The 23,277-nt window shown below is 43.1% G+C and overlaps 1 protein-coding gene across 2 annotated transcripts in view; it reads left to right on the top strand.

Annotated features, from left to right (window-relative positions):
* RNF144A (ring finger protein 144A) overlaps positions 1–23,277 on the top strand; it is a 102,735-nt gene that overhangs the window by 22,044 nt on the left and 57,414 nt on the right. The window contains exon 1 of one of the 2 annotated variants that reach the window (XM_034766456.1): positions 1,010–1,298. The exons of the other annotated variant lie outside the window; for it this stretch is intronic. Within the exon in view, the coding sequence (XP_034622347.1) occupies positions 1,274–1,298 (25 nt within the window). The 5' untranslated portion in view covers positions 1,010–1,273. Of the gene's footprint in view, positions 1–1,009; positions 1,299–23,277 lie in introns of those variants that run through there. 2 annotated transcript variants of the gene reach the window in all.

The following is a 23,277-nucleotide window of genomic DNA, read 5'->3' on the forward strand; positions in this document are numbered from 1 at the left end:
GGCCACTTGGAGCTGAGGGGCTCCATGCCTGCACACGTTCCAAGTAAACAAAACATCCCGACCCGCTAGTGGCTTATCCTGACAGCCGGGAGCCAAAGTTTGCCAACCCCTGAAATATAGGGTCGGCTTATGAAAGGCTCATACAGTTTTTTGCCATTTTTACCTAACCATCTTGAGGGCTTGGCTTATAAACGAATGGGCTAATGAATGAGTATAAACGGTTGTCATAACTATAAAGGGAAGGGTAACAGCCCTCCTGTGTACCATACTATAATCCCTCCTGGCCAGAGACACCAAAATCCTTTTACATGTAAAGGGTTAAGATGCTCAGGTAACCTGGCTGACACCTGACCCAAAGGACCAATAAGGGGACAAGATACTTTTAAATCCTGGGGGGGAAGGCTTTTGTTTGTGCTCTTTGGTTTGGTGAGTGTTCGCTCTTGGGACTAAGAGGGACCAGACATCAATCCATGCTCTCCAAATCTTTCTGAACAAGTCTCTCATATTTCAAACTTTTAAGTACAGCCAGGCAAGGCGTGTTAGTTTTATCTTTGTTTTCTCAACTTGTAAATGTACCTTTTGCTAGAGTGTTTATCTCTGTTTGCTGTAGCTTTGAACTTAAGGCTAGAGGGGGATCCTCTGGGCTCTTTGAATCTGTTTACCCTGTAAAGTTATTTTCCATCCTGATTTTACAGAGATGATTTTTACCTTTCTTTCTTTAATTAAAAGCCTTCTTTTTAAGAACCTGATTGATTTTTCCTTGTTTTAAGAACCAAGGGGATTGATCTGGACTCACCAGGAATTGGTAAAAGGGGGAGGAGGGGAATGATTAATTCCTCCTTGTTTTAAGTTCCAAGGGGTTTTTGGATCATTGTTCACCAGGGAATTGGTGGAAAGTCTCTCAAGGCTACCCTAAAGTTCAGAGTGGGGGAGGAGCCTTGACAACGGTAGTTAACTATTCTGTATCTCCGTACTGGGGAGGAGGAAGTTTCCAGCTGTACGAGCATGTTGTGGATGCAAAGCAGTCATCTTTAGAACAAGTTCCAAAATTTTAATACTTTTAAATGGTCATCTTGTTTCATAAACCATGTCATTAAATTAAGGAAACCCAACATTTTCTTGTGTCTGGATATAAATTTACTTCAAGGACAGATTTTCGAGCGTCACCACCAAGGGATGACTTTTATGGTTGCAGTTTGCATATGAAACCTCTCTTCTCAAACTGAATGCAAGTACTCACTGCAAAGCAATCCAATGATGTCTTTTAAAAATAATGCTGCTGGATGACTCTGTACGTGGTAAGTAGCTTGTATTTGAAGTGAAACTAGAGCTGCTGGCAACTGATCTGCCCTGAATTCACTTTCCTCCACCCTGCCATCTCGTTTTATTCAGTAAAATGCTCAGGAAATAGATTAATTTTGCTCAATACTGAGCAAAGTTATTCAGTTGTCATGTAATGGCTACTGCAATCACGTTGATAAATGAATGGAAAGTTTGTTTCTGTTCATTGTAGCTTTTGTACACGAAGCGTCTCTGTATTCTGTATGGAGATGCTACTTTGGATCCTATAGAATATCCTATAAATCACAGTCACCAGTACTGGAGCTACAGTATACCAGTAAGAGGTATTCCCCCACCCTCCCTTTGGAATTATAAGCACACTGCAACCCCAAAAGTATGTTCTGTGTGAGGACACTTGCCCTTTCCACACAGATATTAATACAGCCTGTACTAAAAAGTGAAGACATGGAAAAAGGGTTAATGGTGTTAATTTTAGATTATTTTGCTGAGAGCAACAGTGCCACAATGTCATAATTTAAAGGCTCTTTGACCACAGGGAACAGCTAGTTCTAGTTTTCTACTTGTAATCTCAATAAAGTTTGACCCTTATTTTCCAGCCTTTCATACTCTGTTGATCCAAATTCCTAGACTGGTTGGCTGTTTCTCATAGGATCCCCGTGACTGACAAAGGCGAGAGTGTTGTGCTAGGAAATTGCATTATCTGTCTTGAAAACATTTGGCCTGTGCACAGACAGACTCGGTTTCTAATGCAACCATTCTTTTGTAAGAATTTTATGCCAATAGGACTTAGAAGAAGGTTTTTAGTGGTGGGTTTTACTGACTGTTTGGAAATGCTGGTGTGTTAGACTTCTTTACAAAAATCAAAAACATATAGGCCAAGTTACATTGGAGAAGAAAATCTGACAGAATCTGTGTTTTAATTAAGGTGCTTTAAAATTAAAGGCTCTGTCTCTACCAAAATGAGCAGAAGATGACAACAAAATGTGCATTCCAGTTAACCTCATGTGCTCTGGTACTCACTATGAAGAGAGATTTGATTTGGTGGTGTCATTTGGCTAGCTGCAAAGTACAGTTGCATGTTGGTGTCTAAAGTGAGTTGTTTTAGCTTAAGTTTTTCACATCTTCAAAACAACCTGCCTGATTTTATATGTGCTGCTCAGTTTAAAAATAATGTTACATAATAAATGCAGTCTCATTTTGAAGTAGCACTAAAGCTATACTCCAAATAAGAAATTAGGAAAGTTACAAAAGTTAATTTCCTTTTAATGGTAGACACACATCTGTACATATTATGAAGTTGCTGCTGTTGATAGTCAACAGTGTACACACTGTTGTGTGTAAAAGCTATAGGTTGCACGTGGTCATCTCAGTGTACCCTGATACTTTTACTGCCTTCTAGTATAAGTAATGAAATGTACCATTTATCAACAATTGTAGTTTATAACTGAGATTAGAATTAAAAAAATGCTACATTATTGTTAGCCTCGCGCACACACACCTATATGCAGAAAGTAGATGAAATTGCTGAGTTCTTCACCCCCCAGCCTTGCCATTAATGTTTTTGGCTCCTTCCCACTCTGCAGTCTGTGCCATCTCTGTGTTCACACATCTTCTAGCAATAATATTTGAAAAGGCTTTATGTTTATATGTGTGTTTTTCCTATAATAGTTGTAGAGTGGTAGCTTTTTGGTAATTCTAGTTGCTCAAAGTATAAGCTTCCCCCTTCCAAATCCTGTTATCAACTTAGCCCGAGAGAGTGAAATCATGTTCTATTTTGCTGTATTTAAGCGAGTTAAATAACCTTGTGCAATCAAAATGTTGTAACAGTTTCTTCATTTTGTGGAGTTTGTGGGTTTTACATATCAAGTTGGGGGTTTAGTGAGGAAACACTTTTTTCGGGTGAATTTTAAAAATATTGTTTGGTTGCAGAGCTCTTTGAAATGTTTTCATCAGCAGTTTTCTTTTTGATCACGACATTGTTTTTCAGCAATGAAAATTTTCATTTTGAAAAGTTTTTTTTTTTTTTACTTTTCTAATGGGGAAAAGGGGAGGAGAATAGATGAGGGGGAAAAATAAAACAATGAAATTAAAGTTTTAAATTTAAAAAATGAAAGTTTTCATTTTTGTTTTCAATGTTTTTGTTAACTAAAGGAGAAATTTAATGCAAAACAAAAAAATCATTAGTTTGTGAAATTTCCCATGAAAGTTCCAATGTCAGCCAGCCAATTTAAACTTAATTCTCCTCACTTGTCATCTAGCTCATCTTATACATCCTAGTTATTGATCTGATTTGCAGCAAATATATTCGTTAACTAAAGCTGCACTACAGCTATTGCGCTGCAGTGAAGACATTTGCTATAGCAACAGAGGGATTTTCTGTCACCGTTATAAATTCACCTCTTGGAGAGGTGGTAGCTAGGTTGACAAAAGAATTCTTCTATCCCGTGAGTTTTTTCTTAGGGTAACTAAAGTGCATGGGGTATCCTGAGGTAAAAGCTTAGTGAAGACAAAACACTTTAGTTTAACCCTGAGGTAAAGTCACTGAGGTTAACACCAGCTGAAGGTATAGGGCTGATGCTGGAAGTTTATATCCTGGTATAACGGAAGTGCCCCATCTTCACTGTGTCCTTACCTTGGAATAGCCCTGAGTTGGTTGTGTTTTTTTTTTTTTTTTTTAAAAAGAACCTTTTTAGTGGTGAAGAAAAGACATCAGATATTGGTCTGTGTGGATATGCGTACACTGCAATTAAAACCTCATGACTGGCCCATGCCAGCTGATTCAGGCTTGTGGGGCTTGACCTAAGGGGCTGTTTAATTGTGGTGTAGATAGATGCTTGGGCTGAAGCACAGGCTCTAGGACCCTGCAAGGTAGGGGGATCCTAGAGCTTGGGGTGCAGCCCTAGCCTGAACGTCTACACTGCAATTAAACAGCCCCTTAATCTGAGTCAGCTGGCACAGACCAGCCGTGGGTGTCTAATTTCAGTGTAGACATACTCTTTGTATAGCTGTCAGGATGAGTTTGCAAGTCGTGGCTTGATACTAAATCTTTTCCTACTACCTGCCTACTTTATTCATTGTCACTATAACTGTTTGTTCCATTGGGATTCTCCTGAAGGGCTACTGAGATCTAGGATATGTTGGCAAGGGTCTGTATTGAAAATATTCATGGTATGTGGATGATCAAAGGGTTATCTTGAGAGAGTTGCGTACCAGATTGAAATGTAGCATGCACAGTTTAGCCTTTAATATGGAAAGCACTAAATAGTCATTGGATGGAAAGAAGATATGTGTTGACATCTAGTTTCCCTACCTGGCTGCCAGCAACAAACAAGAACCCTCCATTCTATCAATATGACATTTAGATGTTCACAGACCTTCCTGATATCTCAGAGAGCATCTGCGTGCTCCTGACATCTCCTCATCCTGAACAGTTCTTTGGAGCGGCTGCTTCAGAGAAACCATCAGAGAGGTAGCTTAGTCCTTCCTCCAAGTAAGAAAAACCCACACATCAGTTAACTAAAAGAAAGGAATCCCTCCTATGATGCTCTGATGATGGCCTCATACAGCAAAGTGTGACTCTTTGCTGCACTCGTTTTATTCGCAATTTATATTCACTTATTCTAATGACTGTACTGTGATGATACCATATTCTTCATGGAGATTGTTTTGCTCGGTATCTTGATTGTACTTTACACAGTAGAGAAAAGCCTTTGGAGAAAAACTGACATACATATACTGCCAGATGATATTCTTGAATTTGACAAGATGCTTCCATGCTATTGCAGCAGCTTGGGCATACAAGTGGGCTGACTGCAGAGCCTGTAGGATGTTGAAAGACTGGTTCACTCTTTGTTTAAGGGCTGATCCTGTCCTATAGAAACTGAGCTTGGTAAATTTATGGAGGGGATGATATGATGGGGCTGCCTACAATGGCATGTGGCCCATTGGTGACTGCCAGTAGCTAAAATCCCCAACTGCTGGAGACGGGACACTAGATGGGGAGGGCTCTGAGTTACTACAGATAATTCTTTCCCATGTATCTGCCTGGTGGGTCTTGCCCACCTGCTCGGGGCCTAACTGATCGCCATATTTGGAATCGGGAAGGAATTTTCCCCAGGTCAGATTCGGGTTGTTTTTTTTTTTTTTTTGCCTTCCTCTGCAGCATGGGTATGGGTCACTTGCAGGTTTAAACTAGTGTAAATGGTGAATTTTCTGTAACTTGAAGTCTTTAAACCATGATTTGAGGACTTCAGTGACTTAGCCAGAGATTAGGGGGTCTATTACAGGATGGGATGGGTGAGGTTCTGTTGGCTGTAATGTGTAGGAGGTGAGATTAGATTATCACTATGGTCCCTTCTGACTTTGAGTCTATAAACACTAGTCAAAGCTGCTCATGTGAAATGTTGTCATAACATGGTATTACTGAAATTTTGCTCATTCAGATGGTATTGATTTTTGAACAAGCTCACAGATTAATAGGGGGTTGGTGACAGGTAGGGGTGGTGGGAGAAGGTTAAGAATGCACAAACTGTTTTTGGAAGAGTATGCCTGAACAATGTGGGTATTCCAAACATAGCTCTCTCTCTATAACCTCCTACATTAGGGGACCGATGGAGTCGTACAGCTCAGAGCTAGTTAATATCTCTCTTCTTGTCCACAAAAGATGAGTCTATAATGGGCAATAAAGCCATTAACTATGAATGAAAGCTTGGAAGTCAGTTGAATTACTATATGTACAGCAGAACCTTAAAGATATGGACTGACCAGTGAACTGGACGCCATGTGGAACCAGAAGTAATCAATCAGGCAGCAGCAGAGACAAACAATCCAGCAAATACAATACTGCTGGGGTTCTCAACCTTTTTCTTTCTGAGGCCCTCCTCCAATATGGCTAGCAGGGGATGGGCTTGTGGCTTCAGCCACAAGGAGGAGGCTCCGGGCTTCAGCCATTGGGGTGTTGGGGCTGCAGCCACAGAGTGGGAGGGGTCCAGGCGTAGGGGCTTGGGGCTTCTGACCCTCGGGAGCACTGGGGCTTAGGACTTTAGACCTGGGGCCTATAGCTCCGTTCCTGACATCAGCCCCGCGGGGGGGGGGGGGGGGGGAAGAGGGGCAGGGCTCAGGCCTTTAGCTACGGGGGGAGCACCAAGGCTTCTTGTGGTTCTGCTCCTGGTTTCAGCCCTGGTGCACCCTCACCCCTGGCTGAAACCAAGAGCAGAGCTGTGGGGAGCCCCGGAGCCCCCTGTGGAGCTGCAGAGCTGAAGCCCCGAGCCACAGCACTCCCCCTGAGTCTAAAAGCCCTGGGTGCTGGTGCTCCTGAGGGTCAGAAACCCCGAACCTCCCTGCCCGGAGCCCTAGGGCCCTGAGAGTCAGAAGCCCTGACCACCCCCCTCCTGCTCAGAGCTGCAACCTACCCACCCATGTGGCTGAAGTCCATAATGTCTTATGCAGAGTTACGAATATTTCAGAGTTACAAACAACCTCCATTTGCGAGGTGTCCATAACTCTAAGGTTCTACTGTACTGCAGTTGACATTAGAATGTAGACGACAGATGTGACCATTAAAGCTTTTTAAAGAGCTGCATCGATGCACTTTGCTGTAGCAGAGGGAATCAAAACCTCCACTACTGTGCTTTGGCTTTGCTTCAGATACTGCCGCGAAGGTTTCTTAAAAGAAGTGAGCCTTAGTGATAGCTGGGGCAGTGTAGCATAATGGCAATTATTGATAAATTGTACAGTATTAATAGTTTAGTTCTAGTAACAAACACATACACACATTTGTTGTTTGTTTTTTTCCTCTTTTTATTAAAAATTACTTAAACCTTGGGTAATGTAGTCAAGCTGTTATGAAGAGTACAGAAAAGTTCCTTTGTTTTAGTTTCCTGTATTCTGATATGGAAACTTTGATAATTGATGGATAAATTGGGATTCTGAAGCGTGTAAGTATAACCTGCCTACACAGGTCAAATGGCATATTTATGGTCTCTAAAAGGAAGGAAGAACCATCTTGCAGGGGTGTTAGAACTCATTCTGTGGTGAGGGCCAAAGTACCTTTCTTAAATTTATAGTCTGTGGGCCAGAACTACAAAAATAGAGCTATGTGCTACCCATAGTCCACAGCAGCTGTCCCTCAGATAATGAAGGAAAGTTTTTGTACAAAAATTGAGGGTAGTATATGGCCTTTATATAGTAGCTAAACTTTTCATTAATAAAATTATACTAGGCCCCTTTAGAACCACCACTCCATCTCATTTTTTCTTACTTGGCTGTTTGCACATTTGTGCAAACAATTGTGGCATTGCACTACTTAGGATGTCTCTACACTAAAGTCTTAAGTCGACATATGTTAAGTCGACTTACAGCCACACAGGAATTACTGCAGTGGCTGATGTCCCCACTATCCTCCTCCTGTCAGTAGTGTGTGTCCTCACCAGTAGTGCTTCCACCAACTGAAGAGGGGCAGCGTGGGGGGGCTGAGAGCCAAGGCTCTCAGCTCTGCGCAGCTCCTGGCCAGGAGCCCAGCTACCCCCTGGGCTTCTTGCCTCCCTGCTCCCAGCTGGGAGTGGGGGCAGGGCAGGCACCTGGGGCTTCTCACTTCCAGCAGGGAGATGCGAGTGCGGAGTCCAGTCAGCTTCCATGCTTCTGGCAGTGAACTGGGAGCTGGGACCGCAGGGGGTCGTGAGGAGCCTGGGTGGCAGCCCTGCTTGGAGCAGAGACCAGCAGCAACCCAGCTGGAGACAAGGCAGCCAACCGCCAATGTAAGGGATGCAATGTCTACACAGACACTGTCGCCCTAACTAAACCGCATAAGCCCTATGCCTCTCGTGGAGCAGGAGTTGTTATGTCTGTGTAGTAGGGCACTTGCATTGGCAGGAGCAAGGCTGTAGTGTAGACATTGATGTAGTTAGGTTGATATAAGCTGCCTTATGTTGACCTAACTCTGTAGTGTAGACCAAGCATTAGATGCACAGTAGTGCACCTAAATTATTTAAAATTCTAGCTCTGAAAGTATCAGAGGGGTAGCCATGTTAGGCTGTATCCACAAAAACAATGAGGAGTCCGTTGGCACCTTAAAGACTAACAGATTTATTTGGGCATAAGCTTTCGTGGGTAAAAAACCCCACTTCTTCAGATGCGTGGAGTGGAAATTACAGAAACAGGCACAAATATTGAGATGAATAGGGGCAGATTGCATCTCTGGGGTTTTGTTTCAGCCTGTCTCCAGACAAATGAAGGAAAAACAGCATTGGTTTACTGTTAGTTCAGTTTAAGTTTTTCTCAGAATCGTAGGGCTATCAATTTACTTGTTTGTTTTCTTTTAATGAAAGTTTATATCAGGGGTCGGAAACGTTTGGCACACGGCTCGCCAGGGTAAGCACATCCCGTGCTGCTTCCCGCCGCCCCCATTGGCCCGGGACGGCGAACCGCGGCCAGTGGGGGCCGCGATCGGCCGAACCTGCCGCATCAGCAGGTAAATAAATTGGCCCAGCCCGCCAGGGTGCTTACCCTGGCGAGCCGCGTGCCAAACATTGCCAACCCCTGGTTTATATTCTCCAGAATCAAAACCTCTCATTCAGGCCAGGTAAATGTCTGATTTGTGAGAGGGTGTCATGTATGATGCTAGGTGTCTGAATAGTGTGGTCTAGGGTGTGTGTGAGAGGGCATTTTTATTCTATTATGAGGGGACTATGAAGAGTTAATGGGAGAGATGTTGTATAATCCAATTTCATGGCCTGCTTCTCTACATGTGAGGTGGGAAGAGGGAGCATAGGGAAGCGACCATTGTTGGCACAAGCCTCTCCATTGAGGGAGCAGAAACAGCAGCACCCTGGTGCTGGAATGGGGGCAGTGTAAGAAATGGGAAGAAGAGATGCCAGGGAAGCTATTGTATATCTGAGGTGTGCCTTCTGATGTGCATAGAGAAGGGTTAGATGCTCCTAGATGCTCCCACATGCTTACCAATCCTTCCATTGGTTGGTCTCCTTATATGCTGCTGCATCAAGATGCATTTATATAACCAATCCGGTTCTTGACCTCGTGTGTGTGGAGAATCTGTACACATAGATAGACAACCATATTCATGGTAACACAAACTAACTTATTTCCGTGGATCTTATGAAACTTCCTTTCCGCCTTCTAGCCTGAGGATTAAGTTTACAAGCCACACTCATTTCATTTCCTTTATCACATCTGAACTCCTCCATCAGTAAATCAACTCCCCCTCTCCCAAGCAAAATCCATTCTGATGCCCTCCTCACATGCACACACCCTAGTTACTATATCCTGGATTCGCCTCCTATCCCCAGATGATGCATATATATTGGGCTCCTCCAACCTCCCCCACTCATGAATTCTGGCTTTTCATTTTGCATGTCTCATTTCCAGCCTCACCAGAAGCAGTGGGGAGTGTGGCTTCCCCTCCAGCACAGGAATCACCCCTAGGAACTGGTTGCCCAAGTGTTCTGCATCTTGTTCAGGAAAGGAGCCCTAAGCCTCAGCCCTGCTCCTCCAGCCTTAGCCACCATCTTCTGGTCAGGAGGTTACTTTGTAGCTGTTACTCACACATAGACCTTGAACTTGACCCTTTACTGAGTCCTTATCGTCAAGGCACTCCTTAGCCTGGGCCCATGATATCTTAAATGTTATTTAAAGTTCTGGGAGGAAGACCGTGGGCTATAAACTCGGCACTTTCGGGCACAGTGGAACTTTCTACCACAAGAGTAAAGTTCATCTCTGCGGGGGCTGAGCTTACTAGGGTGCCGGTCACGGTGTGGGATGAACTGCCCAGAAACTATGAAACATCACAAACCTAATCACCTTCTGCAACAAATGCAAAGCACGTATCTTGACCTTGTCTTCTTTAATGTAAACACAGAGCAGCATGCATATTAAGAAAAACAAAACACTCCAAACACAATCCTACCAAAACAAAACATTCCACTGCGCACACAGCTCTCCTGAGGAGAGGATGAGACAGCAAACCACATGTGATAGATGTGTAGTCATGTTGTTTAGTGCACTGCTGGAAGGTGCTCAGATACTGTTGGAGTTATTATTATTTACACAGGGTATTACCATGATGCTAACTTGACCATGAATTCCTTTGTTAAATCCAGAGGTTGAATGGTATTTATACAGTTGCTCTAAACATGCCTAAAGAGCCTAAATAATAAGCAATTTACCACATCTAAACAATAACAAAATATTTATAAGCTTTTGATCAAGATACTGACAAACCCAAGGGTGCTTAGACCCATATTGGTTGGCTCCAACTTTGTCAGGCGGGTATTAGCAATGAAGCCTTTACGAGTTTACTTTTTTATATCCTTTAACAAACAAGTGATGTCATTGCCAATTATCGGACCTTAGCTAAGGCCAGATGAGGAAGTTTCTTATATAGCCAATTATTTACTGCACCTGGTACCCAATTAACCTTGTTTTATTTCTATCACTTCAGCCCAAACCTTAAATAAGAGAACACTGATATTTCAAAGGGTAAGTACAAATTTAACACAACTCCTCTTCTTTCTCATTATCTCATTCTTTTCGGTCACATACTTTGGGCCTATTGCACATGCAAATATCTCAGCTCCATTTAAAACCACCGTTTATCAAAATGTAATATGGGCCTACATGCCTACAGGTATTATGGTGATGAGTTTGGTATAACAGCTTATATAGACTAGAATAGACCCTCTTCCCTCTTTAACGAATGAACCCTCAGTTCTCCCCACCCTTAATAAATTCTGAGCCCTTCCCAGAAACACATGAATTCTGGACTCCACCCACATCCAATAAGTCAATCCCCAGAACACATCATTTCAGAGCTTTAATGCTCTTGCCACTGCTGCTTCCACTGCCACTGTCCCAGGCACTAGGAGGTCTTTCTCCTCCTGGCGCCGCCGCCTCCTCCTCCCTAATGGGGAGCTCTGCTGTTTGCTCCACTTCTGGAAAATCAGCAGCCATTTTGCCCTTTCATCCCTTTCTGTTAAAGTAGCAGAGGCATTTGCACCTCTCTGCCTTTGAATTTCCCCATCCCCTCCAGGGAAGAAACCAGTGACTACTCAGTCTGTTCACTCAGGCACGGTTTTTTCTCACTGTGTGAGCAGATGACTGGGTTGTATCGATTATTTCTGGCTTCCCTTTATGGGGAGAACAAAGAAGAAATTGGGGAACCTTCAGCAGTGAGATATTTCCTCTCCAGCACTTTCGTTTCACTAATAAAACAGCAGTTTAGGAAAATCTCAGGGGTTCTTTCTTTGTGAGAATTTTGCACGTATGTAAATACTAAAATCAGACTTGATTTTTACCAAAGTACTTGGAAGGCTCCTATCTTCCTTCTGTCTGAGCACCTACTTCCTCCACCTCTGGTTGGGGCAGACAAGTTGAGTTCTGGGATCAATTCAGAAGTATGATATTCATGGTATAGATCCTCTTTATAGACTATAATAGCAGTATTTTAAATGCAGTTTCTATTAATAGTCTCCTAGATTGCTAGGTGGAATAAAATCAACCAAAAGACAGCAGTCAGATTGAGTTTGTTGCTAGAAATGACCAAAAACAACCCACAAATGCTAATTTAAGTAACAGAATGTAATTCAGGTTGTTTAATGTACAAACTCTAGAGTGAGTGCTCTTGAAAATCAGGTCCTAAGTTTAACTTTCAGATGGTAAGTCAGACCAGCATGACTACTGTTTCACTGCCATGTTTATATTAAGAAAACGGTGGTCATTAAAGTAAATAGTAGAGAGCAATAATTAGAGTTTACCAAAAAAGTTTCATTTCTCGGTACAGTGGATATTCTTTAAATAGAAGTCCCTGTCCCAAGAGCTGGTTTTGTTTTACCACATGACTCAGGTCAGGCTCCAGAGGACGGCCTCATCTGTGATCTCTCCAAAAGTTGAAGAGAGGGCAGAGCTCTGTGGTTTAGGTTTTGGTTTGATTTGGGAAATCATGAGTTGAACTTGGAAAGATTCCTATTATCTAAAATATTCAGCAAACAGTCTCTTGAACATGTACGATATCTTAAACAGCAATTTTTGAATAGAGACTTGAATAATAAGTTTTTGTTGAACTACTTTTTATTGTTATTGTTTATTATTTATTTAATTATTGATGCTGAGTGGGCATGATCACTCCTATTTATGTCTTACAAAATCCAGGACTCAAAATTGTTCAAACAAGTACTATTTCAGAGATCTTCCTTTCCAACTAACCCTAGAGTAAAAGACTGTCTGCTAGTTTAACCAAATAAAGATCAAGATTGGTGCACTCTCTGTAGTAGAGAATTCAGTTTGCAGTGATGCTGTTAAATTAGTTTTACTGTTTTTATAATTTTATTTGTATTGCAGTCATGCCAAGAGGCTGGGGACCCATTTTGTTAGATGCTGTAGAAATATATAACAGAAAGACAGTCCCTGTCCAGAAGCGCTTCCAATCTAAGTCTAAGACCAGAGGAAATAGGTGGATATGAGAAAAAGATTAGGGGTGGGGGTGGAGGTGCATGGGAGAGAACAAGGGAATAGTGACAGTCATGAACAGTGGAATAAGAATCAGCCACAGTAAATTAGCTTCATAATTGTAGCAGAGTCAGCTTTAAGAAGAGGTTTAAAGGAGGATAATGTAGTGGCCTTATGGACCTTTATGGGGAGCATCTTCCATGCATGTGGGGTGGTATGGAAGGATGCACAATGGTACTTCTCAGTGCTTTAAATTTGGGTATTAATTTTTTTGTAACAAATCAAATGGCTAAATCTGGCAATGACAGTTCCCTGATCTCAAATCAAAACTCCGTTTAAAATTGGATGTTGATGACCCAAACAAGTTTGGTGGGTCCTTACCATTGTGAACTTTGTAAAAGTACTTTATTTAACTAAATCCTTTCAAAGATGATGGGCATGAGACTTAAACTCGCCTAAAAATATTTTCCCTCCTAATGCTTAAATAAGTCTCATCAGACCTGCAATTAACTGCAGCACAGCTGAACTTTTAGCTTCCTTGCTGGGAAACTAACAATGAGTCATGAGTAAGCACATGCGCACCCTCTCTCTGCTCTGCATGCTCCATATCAAAAAGTAGGTAGAGCATTGAAATCTGCTGAGGATTCCATTTCTAAACCCTGTCTACTTAGAATTATAGAGCAGGCAGGTCGAGTATATGGACTTAGCAAAGTGCACTTGTGTGTAGGACCACAAACCAACACAAGGCTAGTCTAGCTACCTGCGCTAGTACACCTCATGTAGCATGATTATCATGCCAGGACTTTGAAAGCCTGCTTTTCAAACTGCATGTTCTCAGTGCTTAGATTCAACAATTATCAGCTGCAGTTGATTCCCATCTTTTAAACAACCTGCCCTTTAGGATGAATGGTGTGTGTGTGTAGGCGGTGTGAGGGGCAGGAGGCTATGTCTACATTGCACACACTGGTGGTGGTGTGGAGAGTACATGTAGCTACACGCCTCATTGAAAAGCAGGCTGCATCCACATGCTGTATGTAGCTTGTCATAACTATAAAGGGAAGGGTAACAGCCCTCCTGTGTACAATACTATAAAATTCCTCCTGGCCAGAGACTCCAAAATCCTTTTACCTGTAAAGGGTTAAGAAGCTCAGGTAACCTGGCTTACACCTGACCCAAAGGACCAATCAGGGGACAAGATACTTTCAAATCTTTGTTTTGGGGGTTGTTCGCTCTTGGAACTAAGAAGGACCAGACATTAATCCATGCTCTCCAAATCTTCTGAACAAGTCTCTCATATTTCAAACTTGTAAGTAACAGCCAGGCAAGGCGTATTAGGTTTATCTTTGTTTTCTCAACTTGTAAATGTACCTTTACAGAGGCTAGAGTGTTTATCTCTGTTTGCTGTAACTTTGAACTTAAGGCTAGAGCTGGGCTCTTTGAATCTGATTACCCTGTAAAGTTATTTTCCATCCTGATTTTACAGAGATGATTTTTACCTTTCTTTCTTTAATTAAAAGCCTTCTTTTTAAGGACCTGATTGATTTTTCCTTGTTTTAAGATCCAAGGGGGTTGGATCTGGACTCACAAGGAATTGGTGGAGGGAAAGGAGGGGGAATGGTTAATTTCTCCTTGTTTTAAGATCCAAGGGTTTGGATTGATGTTCACTAGGCAATTGGTGAAGAAGTCTCTCAAGGCTACCCAGGGAAGGGAGTTAGCACTTGGGAGTGGTGGCAGCAAAACCAGATCTAAGCTGGTAATTCAGTTTAGAGGTTCTCATGCAGGTCCCCCACATCTGTACCCTAAAGTTCAGAGTGGGGAAGGAACCTTGACATAGCTGCATGCCGCAGTGAAAGGCTCTGACAGGGCAAGGAGGATGCAGTGGGAGGCAGCAGGAGCTGCCAGAGCCTTTCCGCATTGCATCTCCCGCCGTCAGAGTCTTTCCCTGCAGTGGAGAAATACCCTGGCAATGGGACACTGCACTGCTAAAGATAGCAGTGTAAGTGGCGGAGGTACAGCTTGGGCATGTAGGGTGCATACCCTAGGGTTTCAGGGTGTTGTTACTTGTCTAAGCAGTGTCTCACCGTCTACACTACTGTTTATACCCATGCTAGAGTTGCGTACAATATATGTACTCTCCGTGTCTCTGTAAAGGGTGTGCAGTGTAGATGTACCGTGTGTGCGCGCGCGTGTAAGTAGTTGACTGTCTTCTAAAATAACGGATACAGACTAACATGGCTACCACTCTGAAACCTGACTGTCTTCTGTTGACCTCTAGTCTCTTTCTGATAACCTATGACATGTTGTAGGAGAATATGCTATGCAAGATAATACACTTTCACATTTCTTAAATTGACAAACTTTCAGCTTCATAAGAACATAATAATGGCTGTACTAGGTCAGACCAAAGGTCAATCCAGCCGAGTATCTTGTCTACCGACAGTGGCCAATGCCAGGTGCCCCAGAGGGAGTGAACCTAGCAGGTAATGATCAAGTGATCTCTCTCCTACTGTCCATCGCCACTCTCTGACAAACAGGCTAGGGACACCATTGCGTACCCATCCTAGCTAATAGCCATTAATGGACTTAACCTCCATGAATTTATCCAGTTCTCTTTTAAACCCTGTTATAATCCTAACCTTCACAACCTCTTCAGGCAAGGAGTTCCACAAGTTGACTGTGCACTGCGTGAAGAAGAACTTCCTTTTATTTGTTTTAAACCTGCTGCCCATTAATTTCATTTGGTGGCCCCTAGTTCTTAGATTATGGGAACACGTAAATAACTTTTCCTTATTCCCTTTCTCCACATCACTCATGATTTTATATACCTCTATCATATCCCCCCTTAGTCTCCTCTTTTCTAAGCTGAAAAGTCCTAGCCTCTTTAATCTCTTCTCATATGGGACCCGTTCCAAACCCCTAATCATTTTAGTTGCCCTTCACTGAACCTTTTCTAATGCCAGTATATCTTTTTTGAGATGAGGAGACCACATCTGTATGCAGTATTCAAGATGTGGGTGTACCATGGATTTGTATAAGAGCAATAAGATATTCTCCATCTTATTCTCTATCCCCTTTTTAATGATTCCTAACATCCCTGGTTGCTTTTTTGACTGCTGCTGCACACTGTGTGAACGTTTTCAGAGAACTATTCACGATGACTCCAAGATCTTTTTCCTGATTAGTTGTAGCTAAATCAGCCCCCATCATATTGGGAAAAATAACCCCAACTATACATACAATCTGCATTACTTTACATTTATTCACATTAAATTTCATTTGCCATTTTGTTGCCCAACCTCTTCGTTTTTTGAGATCTTTTTGAAGTTCTTCACAGTCTGCTTTGGTCTTAACTATCTTGAGCAGTTTAGTATCATCTGCAAACTTGGCCATCTCACTCTTTACCCCTTTGTCCAGATCATTTATAAATAAGTTGAATAGGTTTGGTCCGAGGACTGACCCTTGGGGAACTCCACTAGTTACCCCCACCATTCTGAAAATTTACAATTTATTCCTACCCTTTCTTCCCTGTCTTTTAACCAGTTCTCAGTCCATGAAAGGATCTTCCCTCTTATCCCATGACAACTTAATTTACACAAGATCCTTTGGTGAAGGACCAAAGGCTTTCTGGAAATCTAAGTACACTATGTCCACTGGATCCCCCTTGTCCACATGTTTGTTGACCCCTTCAAAGAACTCTAATAGATTAGTAAGACATGATTTCCCCTTACAGAAATCATGTTGACTTTTCCCAACAATTTATGTTCTTCTATGTGCCTGACAATTTTATTCTTTACGATTGTTTCAACCAATTTGCCTGATACTGACGTTAGACTTACCAGTCAGTAATTGCTGGGATCACCTCTAGAGCCCTTTTTAAATATTGGGGTTACATTAGCTATCTTCCAATCATTGGGTACAGAAGCTGATTTAAAGGACAGGTTACAAACCATAGTTAGTAGTTCTGCAATTTCACATTTGAGTTCTTTCAGAACTCTTGGGTGAATGCCATCTGGTCCTGGTGACTTGTTAGTGTTAAGTTTATCAATTAATTCCAAAACCTCCTCTAGTGAAACCTCAATCTGTGACAATTCCTCAGATTTGTGACCTATAAAAGCCTGTTCAGGTTTGGGCATCTCCCTAACATCCTCAGCCATGAAGACTGAAGCAAAGAATTCATTTAGTTTCTCCACAATGACTTTATTGTCTTTAAGCGCTCCTTTTATATCTCGATCATTCAGGGCCCCACTGGTTGTTTAGCAGGCTTCTTGCTTCTGATGTACTTAAAAATCTTATTCTGTACTGTTTATATATTTTCATTAATAGATGATTCAATATTTTTATTTTGTTCATATAACTCAAAAGTCAAATATTCCAAAATAATAATAGCAAAACAAAAAATAACCTCTTTCATCTCCAAAAAGGAACAAACTTATCTGCCCCCGCTTACCAGAAAAGACACACAGGCAGGACAGACCACATATAAATGCACAACAGCCAATTGTAGATGCAGTTGTGATTTTTGTCAGTGAGGGAAACCAAGCTGTACTTTAACCACAAGAACATCTGCTTTTATTATGCTTAATAATTGGGTAGGGAAAACCAAAATGAAATTGAAAGGAGCAACACTAATGGCCAGACCCAACTCCTACTGATTTTAATAGAATTGGGATCCTAATTGCAAAGCAGTGTAGTGAAGATTCCCATAACTAGGCTTTCAATTTGGTGAATGTGTGCAAAGTAATCTTTTTATAAAGTGTCTTTCTTTTCCCTTGCTGATGTTTATAAGGATCTTTTGAGCAGGGGATATTAGAAAGACAAAAGAACAATGTCACCAAATGTGCTTGGGCTCATTCTTTTCTTCCCCTTGCTTTCTCCTCAGTGCACATCCCCATGTTTGATTGTTGCCTTTTCAGTTTCAGTCTTGCTACCACTGCTCTACATAGATACCTCTTGCACGGTGTCACAGTTCAGGGCAACTGCACCTGTATTTCTCCTTTAGTGATCCAGCAGGAGCACTCACTCTCAGCCTTCCAGCCTCCTAGCTGTTGCCTTTCTTGGAAGGAGAGCTGCATCCCTCTCCTTTGTGACCAGTGTATTTCCAGGCTGAAGTTCCCTGCCTTGACTGTGTTATTCCCAGCAAAAGACAGTCTGCCTAAGCAGGCTTACTTCACTTCTCCCTTCTGAACCCGTTTAAAACCAGGCTATTTATTAAAAAATGCTTTCTTTGGCCACATGTACACTACAGCACTTACCGCAGGGTGCTGATGCAGCTGCGCTGCTGTAGCGTTTGTGGTGGAGATGCTCTAAGTCTCTTCTGTCGGCTTAATTACTTCACTTCCCATGAGAGGCGGTAGCAGCTCTTCCTCCGACAGCACTGTCTACGCTGGCGCTTAGGTTGGTATAATTTATGTTGCTCAGGGTGTGGATTATTCACACCTTTGAGTGATGTAAATTGTAATGAAGTAAGTTGTAGCATAGACAAGGTCTTGGTCTGTTGGTCCCTGGAGAATCCAAACTGAGGCTATGTCTACACTAGCACTTTTCTTAGTAAAACTTTTTTCGGTCAGGGGTGTGAAAAATATACCCCCTGACTGACATGAGTTTCACCGACAGAAGCGCCGGTGTGGACAGCGCTATGTCGGCAGGAGTCCCTGCCAGTGCTTGTTGGGGGTGGTTTAATTATGCCAATGGGAGAGCTCTTTCCCGTTGGCATAGAGCGGCTACGTGGGAGACCTTACAGCGGCGCAGCTGCAGCGGCACAGCTGTGCTACTGGAAGGTCTGTAGGGTAGACACAGCCTAAGTCTTTGAACTGCCCTCCTGTAACAGGTGATCAGACAAAAGGTGTCCGCCCTCAGGAAAAGCTTCAAAGGCTGAGTCCCTAAGTGGAGGTTTGCAATGCCCACGTCCCCAGTACTTCCTAGGAATTGCACTTCACAGGCATTGTCCCAAAAGATCAGTCATGTCTGCTGTGTTGTTCAGCATAGTTTTTTGAAAGTCACATTATCTCCCAGAGATTGCATTAACCCTTCGGCCTCCTAAAGAAGTTCCACACAAACCCAACCCGCCATATATGGTGAGAATAGTACACAAAATTTGTATTTTCAATAAAATGGACCCCTAAAGTATTGAATGTAATTCAATAAGGTTTAACTTAAATTCACAAGGTTTGTCCAGGATACTGTCATGCGTGGCTTCTGACGGTGCTTCCTGTCTCAGCAATGAAATAGTGAAGCTGATTATACTTAGAGTTGTTACATGCACAAATGGAAGAAGTAGAGAAAAGTATTTTATCTAACCTATTATATTAAGATTAGTTACAGTACCGTATCTACTTATTTGGCCCCTGTGACAGGTTCGGTCACAGAGACCCCCTTGGGACTGTCACCTGATGTGCTGGGATTACCTCTGAGCCCATTTTCCCTGCCAGCTTGGGACTCCAGAATCCTGTCTTGTTGAGCTAGACACGCTACTCCACTGCACACAGACCCAGGGTCTGAACCATGCCCCACTAAAGCTGCCGACTTTAACCAAAACTGCTCAGCAGGTTTCCTATCTCCAGCACCCAGACACCCAGCTCCCAATGGGATCCAAACCCCAAATAAATCCATTTTACTCTGCGTAAAACGTATATATGGTAAACTCATAAATTGTCCACCCCCTATAATACCGATAGAAAGATATGCACAGCTGTTTGCTCCCCCAGGTATTAATCACTTATTCTGGGTTAATTAATAAACAAAAGTGATGTTATTAAGTATAAAAAAGTAGTATAAGTGGTTTCAAGTAATAGCAGACAGAACAAAGTAAGTTACCAAGCAAAATAAAACAAAACATGCAAATCTAAGCCTAATACATTTAAGAAACTGAATACAGATAAATCTCACCCTCAGAGATGTTCCAATAAGCTTCTTTCACAGACTAGACTCCTCCTTAGTCTGGGCCCATTCCTTTCCCCTGGTACAGTTCTTGTTAGTTCCAGCTCAGGTGGTAACTAGGGGATTTCTTATAACTGGCAGCCCCCTTTGTTCTGTTCCACCCCCTTTTATAGCTTTGGCACAAGGCGGGAATCTTTTGTCTCTTTGGGTCCCCACCCCTCCTTCTAAATGGAAAAGCACCAGGTTTAAGATGGATTCCTGTACCAGGTGACATGGTCATATCTCCTGTGAGACCCCAGCCTCCATTCTTTCCGGCCTGACTCACAGGAACACAGGAAGGCTTACAAGTAAATAGAGCCATTTACAAGCAATTGTTCTAGTTAATGGGAGCTATCAAGATCCTAAGCTACCATCAATGGCCCACACTTTGCATAATTACAGTAGGACCTCAGATTTCTGTTTACTTCATATTTCTAGTTTTAGATACAAGAATGATACATACGTACAAATAGGAGGAATATATTCCGTAGGTTATAATCTTTGTTACGATACCTTACAAGAGACCTTTTGCATAAAGCATATTCCAGTTACGTTATATTCACACTCAGGAACATATTTCCATAAACATATGGAGTGCAATGTCACAGCCCCCATCACTGTAGTACCTGGAACAGCTCACAACCTTTGATGTATTTATCCTCACAACTCCCTGTGAAGCAGGGGAAGAGGTGTTCTCTGTTTTACAGAGGGTAACTGTGACACTGAAAGACTAGGTCACTGGCCCGGAGGTCACACACTGTGTCTGGAGGATCAGGAATTGAACCCTGTCCCCCACAGCTCAGGTTAGCACTCTAACCACTGGACCCTTCCTCTCTAATGTTAGTGGTTACTTGTACCAGGATAGGTACAAAACTTTCAGCTGATAGTGTTTCCTGAAAGTCAGATATCTCTTTCAAGGCTTATTGCTGAGGGCTGAACAGCTTGTCCAAGACCAGCCAGCTAAAGATGAGGGAGGATGCCAGATAAACCAAACCTTTAACTATCAAAGGGCAAAGGAATTTAATGCCCTGTGATAAATGAAAAGGGGGATGCTCCCTTTTATGGACACCCAGCCAGCCAGTTAGCTATAAAGTCCCTCTTGGTGGCTGTTCTCTGCTTGCTTTACCTGTAAAGGGTTAAAAAAGTCCCCCAGGTGAAGGAAAGGGAGTGATCCCTGACCAAAAGAGCCAGCGGGAAGGCTAGAACTTTTTAAAATGGGGAAAAAAACTTCCCCTTTGTCTCTGTGGTTGTTCTCCGGGAAAGAGGGGAACATGGAGCAGTTATGCTATGAGAAGCTTTAAGCCAGGTATGATCATAAATCATCAGGTTATACCTAGAATACTTATTTGGAACCCCCAAATGTGTAAGTAGATCAGGAATGTTTAGAAAGATGCAATTAGGTTTATTTCTTATGGCTAGTGGACTCCTCTGTGCTAACCCCAGATGCTTTTGTTTGCTTGTAACCTTTAAGCTGAACCCCCAAGAAAGCTATTTTGGGTGCTTAATTTTTGGAATTGCTCTTTTAAAATCTAGCAAAAGCCTAAGTTCCAGATGTATTTTCTTTCTTTTTTGTTTTTAATACAATTTATCTTTTTTAAGACCAGGATTGGATTTTTGGTGTCCTAAGAGGTTTGTGCATATGTTGTTTAATTAGCTGGTGGCAACAGCTAATTTCCTTTGTTTTCTTTCTCAGCTCTTTGTGTGTGTGTGTGTGTGTGTGTGTGTGTGTGTGTGTGTGTAAGGGCTTGAGGGTACCCCACAGGAAGGAATTCCCACGTGCGCCTTCCTGGGCTCCAAAACGGGTTTTGCATTTGGGTGGTGGCAGCATTTATCAAGCCAAGGTCAGAGAGAAGCTGTAACCTTGGGAGTTTAAGACAAGCCTGAAGTGGCCAGGACTAATTTTTGAAATTATTGCGGGCCCCCACCTTCTGCACTCGAAGTGCCAGAGTGGGGAATCAGCTTTGACATGCCTAGTTAAAGTTTTTCCCAGAGACAACTGTGTCCTGGAGCTGGCAATGGCTACTGCAAATTATCTACCTGCATTGTGACTGCATTCAGTGTAGGAGTTGTAGCTGTATTGAATGATTTAATTGGTGGACACAGTAAATGCGGCAGGTTGGTTAGAGGTGTGTTTGTGAGTTGAAGAGATGGGGATTACTTTGAGGCGCATCACAACTGGGATTATGGTATGAGGAGATCAGGGTTTGTGCCCACGCCATGTGTGTAAGGAAAGGGGACCATGTGTTCCCTGAGGAGCTAGTTTACATAATTTTATCGCAAAGTTTTATAGGTCGTCCCAAGGCACTTTTTGGGGGGGTGTCTTATATTGGGAATTCTCAGTAGCGAGGTGGCATATGAGAGGAGTCTGTGGGTTTGTTGATGGATAAGGGAATGTATAGTTTAGATGGTATCCTGGGGGTAGAGAGTGAAGCGGCTGTTAGATTTTACAAGTGTGGCCTCAGAGTGCGCCACCAACTCATGCTGGTGGCTGCACTGACACTTTTTCCTAAAATACTCAGTTAACTTTAGGAAAAACAAATAAATATGCATGTGTACACGCCCAGTTCATTGTAATTTATTTATGTAGGGTTTTATTTTGCATACTCAATAATAAAAAAATGCTGTGAAAAGTGATATTTGTATGTTTAATGTTTTCACAGCAAGTTCTGGCAAGTTAAGATCTGGATGGAGAGGTGGGGAGTGAGGTAGGGAGGATGGATGGAGGGGTTGGGGGGTGAAGCAGCAGAGGCCAGGGATGATGGATGGATGATGGCCCTGCCATCGTGTGGTTGGGTCTGTGGATCGGTGCCTAGAGCTGGGGGTCAGTGCCTTGGGCCAGCACCCACTGGAGCCCAGGGTCGGTGCCTGCAGCTGCATGGCCAGTGCTGGGAATTGGCACCCAGGGCCAAGGATCAGGACCAGCTGCCATGCAGCTGGGGGTTGGCACCTGGAGCCGGCACCTGCTGCGTTGTGACTGGGGCCAGGGATCGGGGTCCGCGCCCACTGCTGCACAGCCAGGGCTAGGAGTCAGCGTCCTGGGCCAGCACCCACCGGAGCCTAATTCTGTGCGACCAGGACTGGAGGTTGGCGTCCAGGGTCAGCCCTGTCTACACTGGTGCTTTACAGTGCTGAAACTTGCTGCACTTGGCGGGGGGGTTAATACCCCTGAATGAGAAAGTTGCAATGCTGTAAAGTGCCAGTGTAGACAAGCCCTGGGGCTCAGACCTCCCCAGAAAGACAAGCTGAGAATGGGCTCTCATGAGGGGAACATGGGGGGCAGGGACCCCAGATCATGGCACACACATGGGGACAGAGAGTGGAGGTCAGATGTCCAGAGAGGCAAGGCATGTCTTCTCCAGAACCTGGCTCACATAAGAGGGGACATAGAGCGGGGTGGTCAGATCTCCACTGATGGGCAGGGGTCCCCCAGATCCTGAAACACAGATGAGGGGATAGGGAATGGGGTTCAGACATCTCTAGAGAGGCAAATCCCCTCCTTATCTCGGCTCGCATGAAGTGGGACAGGGAACAAAGCTCATGCATTCCCCGCCCCCCTTAGCATTAGGACCCAGATCCTGACACATACAGGGGCAGGGAGTGGGG

Source organism: Trachemys scripta, chromosome 3, assembly GCF_013100865.1.
Source record: "Trachemys scripta elegans isolate TJP31775 chromosome 3, CAS_Tse_1.0, whole genome shotgun sequence".
NCBI lineage: Eukaryota > Metazoa > Chordata > Testudines > Emydidae > Trachemys > Trachemys scripta.